We start from the raw sequence: 20,468 nt of genomic DNA, 5'->3' as shown, positions 1-20,468 counted from the left end.
TAGTCACAAATAATGAGAAAAATTCTAGAGAAAGCATTTTAATTTATAATAATCGACATAGTAGACTTTTTGTAACGATTTATGTCATAAGAATGATAATGTACTGACATAATTGTAAGTGCAAAAAAGTGTAAGTGATATTATTCGATTTAAAATTATAGTTTGCATACTAAGCTGGGGTTTTACTGCGCAAAAGGGTAGGATAATATTGATTTTTATATAAATATTCTTAACTATACTAAAAACTTTTGTATAACATTTTAACTTTTGGATTCAGTAATAATTCTCACGCAGTATAACCCCATTAAACGGATGCATTATCAATAGGATTCAGCTCGATAATAATTTTAATGAGTATTTAAAATCACTGAGTGACTTTTTATCGGATACAATTTATATTATATGAACATCAATATTTTATTCCTTTTTTACACTAGTTCTCTTTTACACAGATTTTAGTTTAAATGTTTTTTGTTATGTTATGTGTTTTCACATCGAATACAAATTATTATATAAATTATATAAATGATATTAGTTATTAAATAAACCCATTTATATTAAGTATTCATTATACTCATGATTACAAGAATTATTTTATGTTTAATATTTGTATTATGAGTATCTATTTATGTAAATAGTATTGAATAATAATTTTAATTTTAGAATAAACAATTAATTAAACTTTTCACTGTCTAAAGATTGTACTTTAATCACTATATTGGCCTTATCTGTTATCATATCATCGTTTTATACGAGGCTTTTACATTTACTGATATTTAATCAAAAGTGGTTCTAATCATTAAATTATAATCTTACTTTTATTAAAACCACGGTTTTATACTTTCCATTCCTGTTCAATTAAGTAAAAGGTTTATTCTTATGTTGTTATGACAATAACCAAAATAATGAAAAGAGAACAACATCGTTCGCAGTATTTAATTTGCAACAATAGATATATCGATGTTTCGAGTATTTAAAATGTTGCATGTGAACCCAATCAATTTAATCTTAAGAAATAATTGCTTGTGTTCCAGTTTTTATTGTAAATAAATTATATATTATATTGTATATTATGTGCATTTCTTATTTAATCAAATTTATGTTTTTATAAAGGTTTAAGAATGGCGAAATGAACATGAGTGTCACAAACTGGAATTAACCCTTATATGCAATATCTCTCTTAATAATTATTTACATATACTATACTTACTATTTGAACTACTTTCGAAATGTTCGTTGCTATCATCACTATTGGAATATCTGTTATTTTTCTTTTTCATTTTTTGGTTCACTATATTGAAAATTAACGTCAAAAAACGATACAAACAATATGTCAGTGAAAAAGCCATGTTACTTATAACTTCAAGTAAATCGTACGCGAGTTTTGATTGGTTCAATCGTTGTCACGTGACAGGGTTCATCCGACAGTTAAGGGTTAAATTCAAAATATGGCAATACTATTTCTGTTTATGTCCAAAATGTGAGAAAGAATAAGTCATAATAAAATAAGTCATTGAGTTAATAAAATCTGTCAAATAAGAAGTCCCGGAAAAAATAATTAAATATAAATAATGATTGACTTGAAAGATATAGTTGCCATCCAGAATGACAAGTATTTAGTGAAAAACCATGTGAGTTAATAAAAATATCTGATTTAACAGGTTTTTAAACTGGTAATTTGTTCTTCCTTTGTAAAATCCAAGTGTTGCGTTTTGAACATTTTAAAAATGAATATTCCACACCGAAGCCATAAATGTGATTTGTTTGTGATTTCTGAAAATGTAAGAGGACTAACGAAAATTGAAAAGGTAAGTTGATGCAAATTTATTAAAATTGTTATTTCATAAATTATACCATATTTGCATAATACAAATGAATCATTGATTGTAAAATAATATAATATTTCGTATGACTATCTTCTGTAACGATAACGTTTGAAATGAAACCATAACTGGAACACATTATTGTGGAACTGACACCTAAAACCTCTCTTATATGAATATTCCCATTCTCTTGCTACAATTTTAAAAGCAATATCTTCATATGGAGGGCCAGCTTTGAAACGTAGAATTGCAAAATCTTTGTTGTCAGGACAAGGTGTCTAAGGATAAAAAAACAATGCTTAGTATATCTACATAGTTATTAAATACTATGTATTGAGTTATACATACCAAAAAATATTCTGGTGTGTCCGATTTATTTATTAAATCAGGATAAAATATATTGAATTTGTATCCCTGTACAATTTTGGGTGGAGGATTGTCCATATCATAATGGGTTTGATTGTACTTATTCCACTCAAAACCAGTGTGCACTCTGTTGAAATACCTTGGTTTTCGCGGTCTGTATTTATCAGACCATAAATAAACAGGAATATCGAATTCACCTATTCCTGCTTCAACAGAAAATTCTGCTTCATCGCCACCCATCCCACGACGCGCTTCAGTTCGAAGGCTTAATTCAAGCTTGGACAAGCTCTGCTAAAAAATAAGATTATAATATATTTGCATATATCCCTATTTCAATTATTTTGTTGTATTTACATATTTGATATAAATACTTACTTCTTTATTACTGCTTCCATTAAGTATTGTGTCTCTTTTGAACTCTAATCGTTTAGTGTCCACTTCCTCTTCAACGATAACAGTTCCTGGTTCTAATTGGGCAGGTGTTAAATAAACAGGACTGTAGCACCCTTGTTCATAAAGAGCAAATGACGCAGTTAGTAAATCTCTTGCCGGAGATTGTGACTCATCACTGAAAAATTAATGAAGAAAGTTAATTAGACATTGTCTAAATAATAAGGATTTAGAATAATACCTATCATAATCCACTTCTTCTTCACTGTTTTCAGTATTTTCTTTGCGATCATTATCTTTTGGCTTATTTGCAGCTTGCCCTGTATTTGATTCAACCGGAACTCTTGATTCTGCCACATGTTCAACGGATTCAGAATTTGTAGAAACTTGTTGTTCAGCTTGCAGTAATTGTAATTTTCTTTTTAATATCTCTTGATGCTTATCTCGAAGTCTGGCTCTTGCCATATGAGCTAAAGAAAACATTGAAATGAATAATAATAAATTTCTATGTCTTATAATGTGTAAAATTCATTGACTTACCCTTCAATTGGGATAACAATGATTCCCAATATCCTATATCTATTCCATCAGTAGTTGTACCAGAAATTTTATTCTCAATTTGTTTCTGCAATTGGTCTAACTGGTTTGTTGTTTTACCTTTGAACACTTCTGTAACATCCTTTACAACTGCTTGATGAATACCTATATAAAGAATAAATATTGGTAATTAAAAGTATTTAATTTGTAAAGAAAATGGTATGTCGGTGGTTATAAAATACCACTTTGCTCTTTTATCATTTATTACCTTCTCTGCGAACAACAGCTGCAGATTCTGCTTGCCCAGCAATTTTTCTAAGTTTATGCAATTCATCTTCAACAATAACGGTCAAATCATTCCAGTAATCTATATTGTTTCCTTTTTCTAATTCTTTATAAACCTATATAAAAATATATGATATTAAAAAAGTTATACATTAATACTACATATTATTATTGGATTATGATTAGAGCTAATTTTTAAAAAAAACGTGCAAATATGCAGAAATTTGCTGATATTATGTTTCAATGTTATTAGTTTATATACCTTTATATCCTCTATCAAATCTTCTAAATCTGTAGCATCTAATCCATTGAGATATGTATACGGTTCATGCATTTCCACTGCATCAACTTCATCTTGAGAGTTAATATATTTTGCAAGTAGATCAATTGGTTTTGCTTAAATAAATAAAATGATGTTTAATTGTTAAAAAACTTGTATAAAAATTAATACTGCAATAAGATTCTCTTCAATTGTATTACCTCGTCCATCCTGTATACGTATACAGGAGCGTAGTCTTGCTTGCTCAAGATGAAAACGATCTTCTTGTCGTTCCCATTCCTCAAATTGTGCTGCTTCTTTGCTGCGTTGCATCATTGACTGTTCTTCTTCACGTTGTTGTTTTTCTAATTCTCTTTCTAGTCTTCTTTTTTTAACCTATTTATTCACACAAATATTAATATAAATAAAATACCTACCATTTAATTCACAAGTTTCATATGTAATTAACAAGTAAATTGTAATTGCTATTACAATATTCAAGAAAAAATTCACCTTTTCCAATTCCATTTTATTTTCAAGTTGCTTGTGTCTGTTTCTAACTTCTATTTCTTCATGGCTGATGTTTTTTAATCCTTCTTTATCTAATTTTTTACTCCATACAAATGTACTTGTTAAATTACCATCTCCAAAAGGATTATCAGTATTTGTGTAATGTTGATATTCATTATCCCATCCCATTCTTTCTTTTCGTTTACGTTCTTTTTCTAACTTTTCTCTTAGGCGCCTTGCACGTTTTTCTTCAGGAGTCTCATTGGCTTTCATAGCCTCTTTCTCTCGTTTCTTCTCAAGAGCTTGTTGTATGCGTTCATTTTGAAGTCGTTGTAATAGTTTTAATGAACCATCAGATGAGACAGAACTTGATGATGAACTACTCCTATAAAAATCCATTAATCAAGAATGTTTTATGAAAATAATTATAAAATATTGAAAAAAGAAATCTACCTTGGCGGTGCTTCTTCTTCCTAGATCTACTTTTAGATCTGTCTCGACTTTTGCTTTTCTTCTTTGATTTATGGTCTGATTTACGTGATCTAGTTTTGCTGCGTTCTCTTGACTTTTTAGAAGAACGCTCTTCTGACAGAGACCTATCTCTTGAATATCTTCTATCCCTAGATGTTATTTCTTTTCTGTCAGGAAATTAAATAATCAATTCATATGCTTAAATTTTGTACTATTTAATAACCTACACGTATTTAGCTTATATTTTTAATACCTTTCATATTTTGGCATTTTGTCCTAATGGAAAATCAACACATATTATCTATATATATATTAAAAAAAAATATTTTTATGGTTTTCGAACAATATTTATGAGGTTATTTTGACATTTAAAATGTTTGACAATTAATATTACGGAGTTTGCTTTACGGAGTATTGCTTTTAAGAACTAGATGTCGCTGTTGAAACCTTGAGCGCGAATTTCAAAATTATATTACCTAAAGTTTAAATTAAAATGACAATATATTTGAAGTTATGATAATTAATATATTTTAAGCTAGTAATAAGTTCTACATAAAGTTAAAATAATTGTTTATGCTATATTACTTGAAAGCATTTTAGATTATCTTTTAATTTATTTTTAAAATATTTATTAGCTGTTTTTTATAATACCGAAGGTTCATTTTGACAAATGAGTAGCAATAAATTTCCCTGCAGACTTAATTTCCAAATGGTAAAATAAATATCAAAGATTCATTTACACAAAGTAACCATAAATTATTTTCCATTATGGTCTTCATTTTTAAATAACTGAAGATAACATCAAAGGCTCATTTTAACAAAGTAGCAAAAATTATTTTTTATTATATTTTTCATTTCTAAATAGAATATGCGCATAATTTTATTTTTACAGATTTACTATAAGGAACTTTATATAAGGAAGCTGTACGTCTAAAATATTCCCAAATGTACTACATTTATCTGAAACACGTTTTATTATATTATACTACTTAAGTACAATCATAGAAATTTTGCATCAATATTTTTATTCATGATGTCATTCTTACACATGAAGCAAAGAAATAAAACCACTTTTTATTTACATTGATCGTAGGTGTTTATATATTTGCTATATGGTTGACCATGTGCGTAGCTTTTTATTATTATAGGTGGGGCAGACCAAAATAAGACATTATTAACATCTCTATAAATTTCAGTTAATATTAAAAGTTCTAGAGATTTCCTTTTGGCTACGCCTATGGGTCTGATTGAATAAAATTTTGATGATCTAACGGTCTAATTTTTGCGTGGAGATAAATTATGAACCTAATTTATTTATGACACATAACTACTAAGCAAATTTATCATAATTTAGTAATTTAGTAATTATATATAAAAGAATTGAGCTAAAATATCAAAGATGTAATATATCATTGAAGTGCAACTCTCATAAGAGTATTTTTATTCTCATAAGTTTATAATATTTGGTAATCATCCAGGTCATGAAAATATGACTCTGGTTTAATCCAGTTATATTGTTAAAGATAACCAAAATCAAATAACTTTAAGTGTATTAATGTATAATAAGAAAAATTGTTATCAATAGTTCCTGAAGAAGGGTGCATCTTATATACCTGAAACTTTGAATAAATTTAATAAAAGAAAATTCCAACAAATAAGTTTTTTTAAAGAAAATGGAGATTAATAATCAGAAGTTTGAAAATTATATATATATATATATATATATATATATATACATATATATATATATAATATAAGTAATTATAGCAGCTAAATCATCGAATTAAGAAATTGAAAAATAGTAGCACCTCTTTATTTAAACGTGTCGTCACTCGTCAACTTACTGAAACAAAATTTAAAATATTTTTAGATGATTTTAATTAACAATAAATATCAAAACATAACTATAATTAGAAAATAAAAATAACATCCTAATTTTTTGACAAAGCCATGATGCTCAATCCATCATTATTCAAATCGAACTGTGAAAAACTGTGTTTTTTATCTTTCTGGTATATTTTGCTATATGATGGTACATATCAAGTGTCGAAACGTTCAAATAAAGAAGTGAAAATATTACTCAATTTTTTAATTCTTCGAAGTAGCTGCTAATTATATTAAAAATTCAATATTGATACAGGTATATATTAATAAGAGTCCATATATTTATCGGAGAATTTTCCCTAAATACGTCGTCAATATATTTAATTATTTATCAAATTACATGTACGTACAGGTTCTTGGCCTAGATTAATCCATAATAAGTCATTATTTGTCCACAATTCTGAGGAATCAGGCCGTCGACATATCACTTTTTAAAAAGCTCCCCTAAACGTTTCGAACTTCGGCGAGGTCAGGAACCTTTATTATTAACCCTTAAAAAATATGTGAGTATTTCCTTCTATTGCGTTATACTAGTGGGGTGCCTTCTCCGTGGTGGGAGGATGAAATGTTCCCACTGAGATCCCACTGAGTGGGTTTAGTTTAAGTTTCCGTAGCCGATTCTCGACACTAGTCGCCCGGCAACCAGCGCGGCAACAAAAGGTAGAATTTTTCATTGATTCACTTTTATATTGTGATTAATAAATTTGTGAATGAAGTTATGAAATATATATTTGAATAGTCTTAAGATCTGTGTGGCATTGAAAGTTTTAAATTTCTATTTGAACGCCATAAATGCAACCTCTATTGCGTATGTTAATATTCAATGTGTGTACTTATTTGGTGATGCAGAGTGGGCGGTAAATTGAATGAATTGTGATATAAAGTAATCTTCTAGTTATTCTTGAAATTGTTGTAAATGTTATAAATGGTTTTTGCGCAAAAATTGAAAATTTGTAAAAAAATACATCAGGTATGAATAATTTTTAGTATGAGTAATATGATATGCATATATAATAATATTTATATTGTTATATAAAATTATATATATATATATATATATATTTTAAAACTTACTTTTTGAATTGTTGTTTTCAAAAATATAAATGATGAAATCCATCTAACGATCAAAATTTTATTAAATTTTTGAATAATTATGATTTCTATGTCCACAAATTGAGGATATTTATATTTATATATAAACATAAATACAATGATAATATATAAACATAACTATAAAGTTGAGAAAAAATTACCAAATTAGTGTACACAGTATGTAAATATGATCACGATTGAAAAATCATTATTGAATATGGCAATGAACTTAATCACGATATGTACATAATATTTATTTATATAAACGTATGTACGTATTACGAACGCTTATAATCATTATTGAATTTCTACGAATATGATTTATCTACGAATATTTTATTTCTATAGGTAATTTGACACAAATTATTTTTATTGGATTAAATTCAAACACGATATTCCTAAAGGCATGTCCTATCGACGATTCAACCATTTTCTTATGTTAAAACTTATATAAAAATCGGTAATACATTAATGTTTAATTTTCTTTATTTACCTATTTTTTAAATAATATAATCAGCAATATAAGGGATTTTTAACAATGTAATGATTTTAATAATTAAATGTAGTACTCCTATTCATCTAATCATAAAGGAAAAAAAACTAAGATATGAAGAAATTTAAGCTTTTATTTATCAAAATAATTTAGGGCTTTGTAATTGAAATAATTGGAATAATTTAACTATTCATTGTCTGTAGTTTTTAAATTTTGTAAATATTTTGTTTTTCCTATTGAGTAAGAAAGAATCAAATTGGAACTCAAACCATAGGGAATTTAATCATAAATTAGTTTTTTTTAATAACTTGGTATATTACTGAATAATATTTTTTTTTGTTTTACTTATATTTCTTTCATCATCTGAAATGCTATATATTTATAATTTAATGGCTTTAAATAATTTAATTTATTATAGTTTAATAATATATTATTTACTATAGTTTTTACATTGAATGGTTTAATTTATCGAAGGCTGATAATAAAAACGAATATACCACTTAGTTCTCTCAAAATTTTAGATATGAGAGTCTGATGATATATTTTTATAATGTGCATATCAATAAATGTTAATATTTTAATTAAAGTAATTTTCAATGTGACCAACAATATGATCAGCATATGAAACATGTCAAATCTTAAAAAATAATGTGTCATTGCTTTTCAAAAAATGTATTGAATATCCGTATGTGGTTTTTATTCAGAATGTGGATATACCCTTATATGATGGGGGTGCGTGCATTCATCGATATCGCATCAATTATCTCGTATCATTTTAACATCGCGATTTCTAATCTACACAATAACATAACCTTGAACTGATCCACGTGCTCTTATAAAAATATCTAATTGCACCAGAACATGTCATACTCCCCGGGAGCCTTTCCTCAGTCAACCATCAGTCACCGGAGCCAACATATCATTAAGATAAATACCCCTAGAAAAAAAAACAAAATATCTTACTCGGATCCTCTGTCCGTTTGACGTAAATGGAAATGGTTGCCTACGACGACAAAAATTTCTAGTTTAGGAAAAATGTTTATTTTAAATTCAAAAGGTCTTGGGGTTTTTTATATTTTGGTTTAACAATGAGGGTTCGTGATATTAATGGTTGTGGGAATGAGGGGGGTCTCTGTGCAATCACTTATACTGGTACGACTACATTCAGCAGATCTCTGTATTCGCTGCCAAAATTACAAGTGACTCCTGGATCACCAGATGGGACTTACGACATGGCGAACGGAACTGATACCATGAGAAACGGGAATAATGGTAAGAAACTTAGAATTTTTTACAACGTACTCGTTCCTTTCTTGTACCTTCTTTCACACACATAATAAACAGCAAGAATGATCATAATTATCAAAAGTTAATTTTTTTCATAATTCTTTTACCTAGGGTTGGGTATGACGACATGGCCGCTAAAGGTAGAAAAAAGAAAAAAGTCGGGCGTACGTCCGCCGAGGCCCCGAACTGCAACTCTGGAGCGACCACTCTTACTAGACATTGCATTTCTAGAAAAAGTAGACATGTCGCTTGTTCGAAAAGAGCTGCTCAACATTAGTAATCTATGCAGGCCTTCGGCAAGGAAACGGCTATCGGAAACAACAAATCACAATGTCAGGCCCAATCCACAGAAGAAAAGAGCCAGTGTTTCTATGCAACATCTTAAGGTGAAATATTCAATAAAAGTATAAAGCAAAACAATCAGTTTGATATCGTGATTTACATAAAATATTGGAAATTTTATTATTTTTTAGGTTCCTTCCAGTGATGAATCTTGGAGATCAGAAAAAATGGTAAGAAACAAAAATAGAAAAAATCTGAGATTAAATATGGCCGCCGATTCGGATTCATCAGCTCTATCAAGTCCCAAATACAGAACCGACAGTAATTACACCATAGCGACAGGGGTAAGTTATATTACATTTTAAAGAATTCAATTATCAATTTGAAGTTTGAATATAAACTTTGTTCATAGGAAAATTCTCTATCACCACGATCCCAAATTTCTGGTAGCACTGATACAACAATCAAAGGATTGGACAGTGATTGTGAAATAAGTACATTACGAAAAAGGGGGCAAAAAAATAATAAATTATTAAGTAATAAAACGCCTAGGGAAGTATTTTCAGTGCCACATTTAAAGCAACATATTCCAGAACCTTGCAAGTAAGTAACCTTTGATAAACCTTCAACTAGAAAAAATAGTAGATAATGTTTTTTTGTTAATGTACAAGTAGAGCTTTTAACAATTATTTAAAAAATATCATCTCGTGCAAATCTACGAATTATTTATTATTAGAGAATAAGAAATATTACTATTATTAATTATTATACCTTATATAGATATCAACAATATTGTTTGTACACATACTGTAGATATTTTAATCATTACATACGCAAACAAATATTTTATCCAAGAATGTCATGAGTATGATGTTCAAAATAAATTGCACATTTGACATTTTTATATTCCACCATATCATAAGAATTTAGTTTTAAGATAAATATATGAAGATTGGAGGGCATTATAGGTAATTCTACTATTTGAACATTTTTTACCATCTTTATATTTAGAGGTTATTTAATTAGGTGCCAAATTTAATAGTATTTATTTAATGATAATTGAATTAAAATTATTTAAAATAAATACATTTTACTTACCTTAGGATCCAATATTTTAGTTATATTATATATATGACCCAATATTTCACATTAATAAAAAATCATTCATTAATTTCCCTATAAATTAAACTAGTAAAATATTTTTAATTTTTTTTTTCTCCTAGGACATGTGGCCGTAACGATCTTCCGGAACGGTTTCACAGCCACGGCCGGAACGGGAGCACCACAGGTAATGTTTCTTCAATTCCAACGGCGTCTCTGGGAATTGGAAGTCGAAATCGAAATTTAAAGCGATCAACTTTGCAGCAGAATAATAAATCTCCTTCGGAATCGGTCAGCACAGCTGCAACGCCTAGGGCTAGTCCCAGGTGAGATAATAATAATATAATCTAATGCTAATAAATAATATAAACTAACACTAATTGTGAACTAAGTTGTTTAATATCATGTTAAGACACAAAAATGTTGTTTTGGAAATATTAAAATTTCTTTTTAAGTTTTTGTTCAAATTTGGATAAGAAATTTGTTACTAAGAAGTTTTTTCATCTCACTAAATGAGTGCTTAATAAACAGTTAACTGTTATTGACCATCTAACTCTTCATTGAGACATGAAGAGTTTATTGGACAATAGAAGACATGGATTTTGTGTATTGATGACTATACTCGTCATGCGAATAAATCTTTGACCAAAGGCTATTTAGATTGCAATTTAAAACTAGTGGGGCGCATGGCATCGTGCCTTAAGGCAAATTGCTGGAACTTCCCGTACCAAAAATTATTTGATTTTATAAAGATTAACATTTTTGAAAAAAATTCACTCTGAAAAAATTAAATTTTTGAGAAACTATAAATTTTTGACAAAAATTTACTTTTTTTTGAAAAAAAAAAGACTTTTTGAAGAAAAATTTATTTTGAAATATTTTGGAAATTCTGAACTTTTTTTCAAAGCAATCGTACTGCTTTAACTGCATAGAGACGAAATATCGAAGCGCGTAAGCGCCGCGTTGCCGTCTAATGGATAAACATTGGTATGGAACCCCATGAAACATTTTGCCCCATATCTTTGGAACGGCAAGACCTGCTTTTGCCAAAAACTAATCAGCACGTCTCCTTATCAATACGAATCGAATGTTTTTTGAATTATTCAAATCGCTTCATCCGTGTCGTCGACTAAAATTTGTATCCGCACACACACACGCATACATCAATTTTTTCTAAGATATGCCAAAATGTTCAGAAATTTTTGAAACGTAAAGATATATAAAAAAAATTATTTTAGTTTCAATTACTATAACTTACCCTACGGGAAGTTAAAAAAAAACGAAATATTTTTAAATTTCAATATATTTTGAATATTTTGAGGCTAATGAAGTAGATAGTTGTAAGTATCATTTTACCTCAAAATAATATTTTACCTCGATTTTGATAATACAAAACTGTGTGCACAGTTCAATGAGAGCGCCATAATTAACTGCTTAAAGAATTGTTCTCAGTCAAGACTTAATTCATAAAAATTTCATTAGTTTATTTTTTCATGCATGAGTTCGTCCAACTTTAAACAAACAACTATGTTATGTTTGTATATTTGATTTGATTTGCAGGCGTGTGAAATCCATGAAATTGTTATTATTACATTAATTCTCAAGCATTATAACAAATGCAAATCATAACAAAGTTATACCAGTTTCAAGCATTTCTAAATGGAATATTACGTGATATATGTTAAGTTAATTTATAAATGAGATAAATTTGAGGTATACGATGGTAAGTGATATCTGTATCTTTATTCTTTCAGATTAGCAAAATCACAAACATCAGCACACCAGACATCTCCTTTGCAATCTCACAGGGAAGCTCATAAACTTAAGGGCAATTTGATCCAATCACTTAGGCCACGTACGTTGACGTGCTATTTATGCGGAAGAGAATTTGGAACGGCGTCATTACACCTGCATGAACCAAGGTGCCGGGAGGTAATAAATAATTTACCAATTTTAATAATTAAATTACTTTACTACAATCGATGTTAATTACATCATTACTTAATGTCTTTTCTATCTTGTTCTATTTTTTATTTTTGCATTTTGCTCATAAAATTTAGACTGTACTTTGTAGACATAATTTTGTAGTTTGAATTTTTAGCTATCTCGAACCAAGGTGCCGGGAGGTAATAAATAATTTACCAATTTTAATAATTAAATACTTTACTACAATTGATGTTAATTACATCATTTCTTAATGTCCTTTCTGTCTTGTTCTATTTTCTTTTTTGCATTTTGCTCATAAAATTTGGACTGAACTTTGTAGACATAATTTTGTAGTTTGAATTTTTAGCTATCTGAAGTAGAAGTTGAATGTTTAGCTCAAAAATTCAGTTCACTAGTATTTTGTTTGTTCGTAATTTGATATCATTGAGTACTGGTTAGAATAATTCTGAATATAGGAGAATATAATTTACATCTTTGTCCATTGTTTTCCGAAAACATTTACGCGATTTTAAAAATCTAAAAGTCATATGATGAAACTAGGGTCATCGTTTTAATTAAATTTGTGTAAAAAATTAATGTATGTTAACCAATTTTTGTATTCCTTCTTGGAAATGTAAAAGCCATTTTAGAAATTTCGTTCAACAGTGTTAAACATTTTTAAATTCTTTTGAAATTAGCTATGACCAGGCTTTTTTGAGACGTGCGCTTTATTTTAGCATTTTTTATATTTTTTTTGACATCGGGAAATTAACGCAATTTGATTGAAGACGAAAAATACTCTCACACAAATATTTTTAAAAGTAATGAATGTAATTTTAGCGCTGGGAAAGGGAAAACGCATATTTGCCAGCACATTTACGAAGGCCTATGCCAGAGAAGCCACCAGCCAATTTATCAGCTTTGGAGTATAATAATATGGCTTGGAAAGTTTCGCAAGTATGTAATTTTTTTTTATTATGCGATAATATGTCTATTAAATTTATAATATATTTGTAACACAAGCTATATAAAAAAAAATATTGGTAATTATTAAGCTGTAGAAAAAAAAATTATTGGTAATAATTAATTACATTATTTTTGCTATGCTTATTCAATATTTGCGTTTTTTTATTAATCATTTGTGAAATATGATATTTTCAGATAATTTCATTTATCTTCGGTTCTATTTTTTTAATGAAATGTTGAATTTGAAAAAGCATTTAGTACAATATTGTTCTAACTATGTAATATTTTTAACAAATTCTAATTAAAGAATTGAAGATTATTCGTTCATAATAAAATTTAAAATAATCCATGGTAATATCATTGTATATCTTTTATCTATGGTCAAGATTGTTCTCAAAATCTAAGTGTTTATATCAGTAAGTGGTTTGCTTATTCATGCAGCTACCGATGTTATTTGAAATGTTTATGAGCTATTAGTCAAAATTTTAACATGCATCGATAAGCATTTATCTTGATTTTTATAAATTTTGTCCAGACATTGCAATTGCGAATGTACAGCATTGAATTAAATTGTCAATGAATCGCCAAATGTTAATAATTATTTGTTCGCATTTGACCCACATTGGGTTTGGTTTGCTTGTGGATAGATCAAGTTTTATGATTATACAATGGTAATTGCAGTCGCGTGCGCGTTGAATCACCCACATTACACATCATCAAGGACACCTTGTAACCATTTCGCGGTGTGAGCTTTTCTCTACAACCCTATGCATTTTGTTGCAATAAACACAGTATTTATAAATAAATATTTTGTATTTGTCAGAATTTGCGATCTGTATTTGAATATCTCATACAAAAGTTAAAGGAAATTCAAATAATGTAAAAACACATTTACACACATAACCTGCGGTATAAGCATCATACTGAACTTGTGGAGATCATTTTATAAATAGAACGCGCTTTATTTTTGTCCAGGGATTGTTACATTACCATTTAAGGGATTCATATATATAAATTATAGAGTGCAATTATACTTCATTGAGAAGTCGGCATTTTATGGTTTACATTATAAATGAAATATATTATAATTAATATTAAATATATTAATTTTTAATTTATTTATTTAATTAATTAATTAAAAGTGCAAAATAAATTTTTTATAATAAAATATCGTTATAAAAAAGGACTTAAAAGTGTTTTCTTCGTCCAAATGTCAATTCAAAAACATGTTTAGTGACATAAAATTAAAATCACACAAGACTTTCCAATTCAGTCACTGCAAATAACTAGCATACATATCTGAGTCTCAGGAAATAATTTGTTTAATTTTTCATTACTTATGTACTATGTCAGACTTCTTGTGCACTCATAATAGAAAGCATCTAAAAGTCTAGGTGTTTTTAATTAATAGTAAATGTACAATTTACTACTAATTAAAAATACAATTACAATTTACAATTTTTAGCGAGTGTTTAATTGAAAAATATTAAGTAATGATTATTTATATATGGAAAATTAAGTAAATGATTTTTTTTAGAAATAAAGTCTTTAAGTTTAGAGAAATAAAATCATAAATAAAAATAGCCAGAAAAAAATTAAAAATAATTTGATATAAATATTTTTTAACGTTTAAATAAAAAACGTGTTTAAATGTATACGCAAATAATATAACGCAATACGTGCGTGTAATAAATTGATGCTGTACGAGTTCTAAATATTGATTATTTACATATTCAACTCACATCATTGTTTTTGTTTTAGAAATCGTTATTGCCATGTGAACATTGTGGGAGAGGACATTTCTACCTGATCGTTTAGAAATTCATTTGCGATCGTGCAAGCCACAAAAGCATCAGGTTAGTTAAATAATTCATTAAACCTAAACAGCCACAAAAGCGAGTTTAGTCTTATAGTTCACAAAATTCAATTGACGAGTATATTATAATCTCTTAAAACTTTCGATTATTAACTCCCGTAGGGCAAGTTATAGTAATCGCAAAAAAATCGAAAATGAAATTTTTTATATATCTTTACGTTTCAGAGGTTTCTGAATATTTTGGCATACCTTAGAAAAAATGGATGTATGTGTGTGTGTGTGTGCGTGTATGTATGTGTGTGCGGATACAAATTTTTGTCGACGATTTCGGGAACACGGATCAACCGATTTGAATAATTCAACAAACATTCGATTCGTATTGATAAGGAGACGTGCTGATTAGTTTTTGGCAAAGGCAGGTCAAGCCGTTCCGAAGATACGGGGCAAAAAGTGCCGAAAACGGTAACTCAGATTTTAAGAGAACGTAGCGTCCGATTTGAATAATTCAAAAAACATTTTATTTTGTATTGACTAAATAAACAACTGTTCAAATTTTTGGAAAGACAGGTCCAACGACTTTGGAGATATGGAGAAAAAAGTAAAAAAATTAGCCATTTTGCGGTCAAAAATTATCATTAGACATATGCACATCAAATTATCAGATGTTTTATAGAGATTTTAACAATAGGTATAATTTTGGTTTACATTCCTATGGGTTCCGTACCAATGTTTACGCGTTAGACGGCGGCGCGGCACTTGCGCGCTTTGACATTTCGTCTCTATGCAGTTCAAGCAATACGATTGCTTTGAAAAAAAAATCAGAATTTTCAAAATATGTCAAAATGAAGAAAATATTTTTCTTTTCAAAAAAAAATTTTTTTTTTTAAAAAGTAATTTTTGTCAAATTTATAGTTTCTCAAAAATCTTATTTTTTCGAAGTAATTTTTTTTTTAAATGTCAAACGTTTTTAAATAAATAATAATTTTTGGTACGGGAAGTTCCAGCAATTTGCCTTAAGGCACGATGCCTTAATTGCCTTAAGACAGAATTCCACTTACAGCTAGTTTTTATTTCCTTTCAGACAGCTAGAGAGTCGAGCATCGATCCAGGCCCTGTCAGCGGGGTAAGCAGCAGTTGCAGTGCACCCGCTCAGCCTGTTGCGTCCGTGTCGAAATGCATCGTGTGCGAGCGGGCGGTTACGTCGCGTTCGCTCGCACAACACGAAGCTCAATGTTTAGCCGCGTGGCGGAGACGCAACGATCAGCTACCGGAATCGGAACGAAGGCCGGAGCCGCGGAGGAGACGGAGCTTGGGTGAGAAATTTGAATTTTTAACTTCCCGTAGGGTAAGTTATAGTAATCGCAAAAAAAATCGAAAATGAAAATTTTATATATTTACGTTTCAATGGTTCTTGAACATTTTGGCATACCTTAGAAAAAATGGATGTATGTGTGTGTGTGTTTTTTTGTATAGCGAAGGAAATGCCTTTATGCATCTCAGACTGGTCTTCTGTCTGGGTAATGTATGTGTGTGTGTGTCTGTGTGTGCGGATACAAATTTTTGTCGACGATTTTGGGAACACCGATCAACCGATTTGAATAATTAAAAAAACATTTGATTCGTATTGATAAGGAGACGTGCTGATTAGTTTTTGGCGAAGTCAGGTCAGGATTCGGGGCAAAAAGTGCCAAAAACGGTAACACAGTTTTTAAGAGAACGGATCGTCCGATTTTAATAATTCAAAAAACATTTCACTTGTATTGACAAATTAAATTTTTGGTAAGACTGGTCCAGCGATTATGGACTCTCAATAAAAATAAGTTAAAAAAATGTCATTTAATGGTCAAAAATGTTTATTGGACATATGTACATCAAATTATCAGATATTTTGTAGAGATTTTAATAATGTGCACTCATTTTGTGTAATTAACTTCGCGTAGGGTAAGTTATTGTAATGGGCCGAAAATCGAAATTGAAAATTTTTACATTTCTCGACGTTTTGAAGGTTTCTGAACATTTTGGCATACCTCAGAAAAAATGGATGTGTGTGTGTGTGTTTGTATGTATGTATGGATACAAATTTCCAGTCACGTTTTCGGGCACACGGATCAACCGATTTGAATGGTTCAAAAAACGTTCGATTCCTGTTGATAGGGAGATGTGCTGATTAGTTTTTGGCAAAGGCAGGTCTAGCCGTTACGGAGATAAAGAGCAAAGAGTGCAGAAAATAGAAATCGAGTTTTTGAGAGAACGGAGCATCCGATTTGAATAATCTAAAAAACATTCAATTAGTAATATTGGGAAAAGTGTTTATTAGTTTTTGGCAAAGGCAGGCCCAGCCATTTCGAAGATACGGAGCTAAATGTGTAAAAAATGGCAGTTTTTGAGAGAACTAAGCGTCCGATTTAAATGATTCAAAAAACTTTCTGCTTGTCTTAATAAAATAATTGATTTTGGAAAAAAAAATTTTTTGTATAAACTTTTTTTTTATTTATTTTTTTTTTCAACATTTTTTTTTTGTATATAGAAAATAATTCAGATTTCATTTTTAATTCTGACTATAGTTCTAATATACTTTAAACAAATAATTTCAACTTTGCAATTCAGTTTATATAATTCTTATAAATATTAGACAATGTTACAATATTCATAATAATCTATTTGAAAACATTTAATATTCCTCGAACATTTCGTTACGGTACGGAAAGTTCCAGCAATTTGCCTTAAGGCACGATGCCATACACCTCACTAGTTTTTTTGGGTTCCGTACCAAGATTTTTAATTACGGTACGGAAAGTTTTAGCAATTTGCCTTAAGGCACGATGCCGTGCACCCCACTACAGAATATTATTATAATGTTGATCTTGTGAATCATAATTAATTAATTTATAAACACAGAACAACAAATCTTTTCGTATTTGTGGTAAAATAAAAAAAAGCTTTTGTAAAGTTTGTTGAATTTTTTGCATACACCTGTGCTTTTTCTACAAGCTGTTAGTTTATGTATTATTCAGTCAGTTAAACGCTTTGCCCCACTGACTTCTTTTATAATCGATAAACTAGGTCGGGGTTTCTATAATATATTACGTGAAAGGGAATTGCTAATGAATTGTATTTAAAAGCTCTACTTTTGTTGCACCGGGCTCCACGTTAAAGAACTATAAAAGCTATTTTGTTGAAAACAAAACGTGTAAAATTTAAATTTTTTAAATATTTTGGCTTTCGATCACATATAACGAAACTCGACATAACACTTATGCTCTTCCAAATTTTCTGCTAACTCTGTCCGTTTTTGACAATTTCAAATGAATTTTTTAATTGATTTTCAAATGCATATTTTTTATTAATCAATAAAAGGTCGATATTAATATTCGATTTATAAAGAATATACTATTTATTCCTTTAGTCTATATATGATATATATTCGGTATCATTTATTTTCAGATTTTCACAATGATGACATAAAGAGCCCATCACGAAATTCATCGGATTCGCGCTTGTCACAATGATGACATAAAGAGCCCATCACGAAATTCATCGGATTCGCGCTTGTTAAATCTCCATTAAGACCTAATTTGCGTAAAGATGGTAACAAAATCTTGGATGAAGGAAAAAATTTGATACCGGCGAACAAAACTAAACTTCCGTTGCAACTTCAGCGATGGCGGAAACCTCAGGGTAATGGATTAAAAAACATTGTTTTATATTTAACTTCTATGTTATCTTTATAATTATTTATCTTTTTTATATCAAAATTTAATTCCTGAATCAATAATTATTTTTCAGCACCTCCAAGACCGTGGGCTTTAGAGTGTTATTTGTGCGGCGTGGAATTGCCTACATCCGAAATCAACGCCCATGAAGAGATGTGTGCAGAAGATTGGAGAAGGCACAACGAGCTACTGCCTAAAGACAAACAGGAAAAGGAACCACGAAAACCAGATACAAGATTTACTAGTAAGTGAAATTCTTGTCCATTATCTTGAATACTAAATTCATTATTTTCAAACACTTAACAGGGAAACTCATATTTAAAATCTTTAATAAGATTTACATAAAATAAGTGAAAGTGGTAACGGGGTTGTTACCAAAGTTAAGAGAGTGTTATATTGTCCAAGTTATTAGTTATAGAAGATTCCATTGTTATAGAAATGAATTTTACTTTGTTTATACGCTTATTTGTATTTTTTTAAATTTATGTTATGTTCCACAAATGTATTTATATTACTATATCTTACAATTTTGCGTACTGCTGTTCCAGTTTTAGTTTTAAATATATACTTATTTTTGTGAATGTTATGTTTGTGTTTAGTAATAATTGTGAACTAAATTCCATTAAAGGTAAGTATTATTTATGATTTTTTAAGAATGTTTTAATTATATTCAAATTTTAATTTTTATATATTTAAAGTAGATATTTTTAAGTCAAGTTTATGTCTAATATCAAGATATACAAAACAATTGTAGAGTAAAAAATTACAAGCAAATCGTTTTATCCTTCATTTCAACTTGAGTAAGTTGTTATATAAAACTATATGCATGATTGTTTTATATGGGTGATTACAGGTGAGGTAAGATTATTTAAGTAATTTTTTTGCAGGTATAAAAAGGCAGCAAGTTTCGAAACGTGAAGATGTTGTTGATTCGTACTGGATGAATCATCTGAGACAACTGGTGCCATGTCGCTATTGTAGTAGAACATTTAATCCTGAACGGCTACCTATTCATGAAAAAAGTTGCCTTCATCAAAAATATTGAAAACATGAAATTTCATTGTGTATATTTGACTTGCATCTGCTTCGAAGACAGAGGTCCTGAAATTTGTGTACATAGAATTAGAGATATATTGTATGATATTTTTGATGCTCAATTTCTTGTACATAGTAAAGATTGTAAATAATATATAGCATGTTGTTTGTGGCGTATTTAGAAATATATTTCCTATATAATAATTTTTAATAACTGTATATAAAAAAAATA

At 29.0% G+C, this 20,468-nt stretch overlaps 2 protein-coding genes across 2 annotated transcripts; one reads left to right on the top strand and one right to left on the bottom strand.

The window, feature by feature from the left end:
- The first annotated feature begins 1,431 nt into the window (after positions 1-1,431).
- On the top strand, positions 1,432-20,405 carry LOC113366806 (zinc finger protein 474-like). The gene is given in 15 exon segments (XM_026608461.1): positions 1,432-1,808; positions 9,282-9,382; positions 9,509-9,783; positions 9,871-10,023; positions 10,092-10,282; positions 10,903-11,106; positions 12,535-12,712; positions 13,547-13,663; positions 15,434-15,463; positions 15,466-15,528; positions 16,570-16,801; positions 18,933-18,983; positions 19,044-19,166; positions 19,275-19,445; positions 20,089-20,405. Coding segments are annotated over 14 exon segments (1,986 nt in total). The 5' UTR covers positions 1,432-1,808; positions 9,282-9,342; the 3' UTR covers positions 20,247-20,405.
- On the bottom strand, positions 1,913-5,003 carry LOC113368308 (cactin-like). The gene is given in 11 exon segments (XM_026609862.1): positions 1,913-2,101; positions 2,172-2,480; positions 2,565-2,757; positions 2,821-3,049; positions 3,120-3,281; positions 3,385-3,517; positions 3,664-3,797; positions 3,882-4,056; positions 4,174-4,563; positions 4,565-4,808; positions 4,895-5,003. Coding segments are annotated over 11 exon segments (2,175 nt in total). The 5' UTR covers positions 4,912-5,003.
- Positions 20,406-20,468: the final 63 nt, after the last annotated feature.

The sequence above is a fragment of the Ctenocephalides felis genome, unplaced genomic scaffold (genome assembly GCF_003426905.1).
Source record: "Ctenocephalides felis isolate EL2017-DRISC unplaced genomic scaffold, ASM342690v1 CF-g0.4_SCAFFOLD_01170, whole genome shotgun sequence".
Lineage (NCBI taxonomy): Eukaryota > Metazoa > Arthropoda > Insecta > Siphonaptera > Pulicidae > Ctenocephalides > Ctenocephalides felis.
Note: the sequence above shows the minus strand (reverse complement) of the source record. Positions and strands in the feature narration are given on the sequence as shown.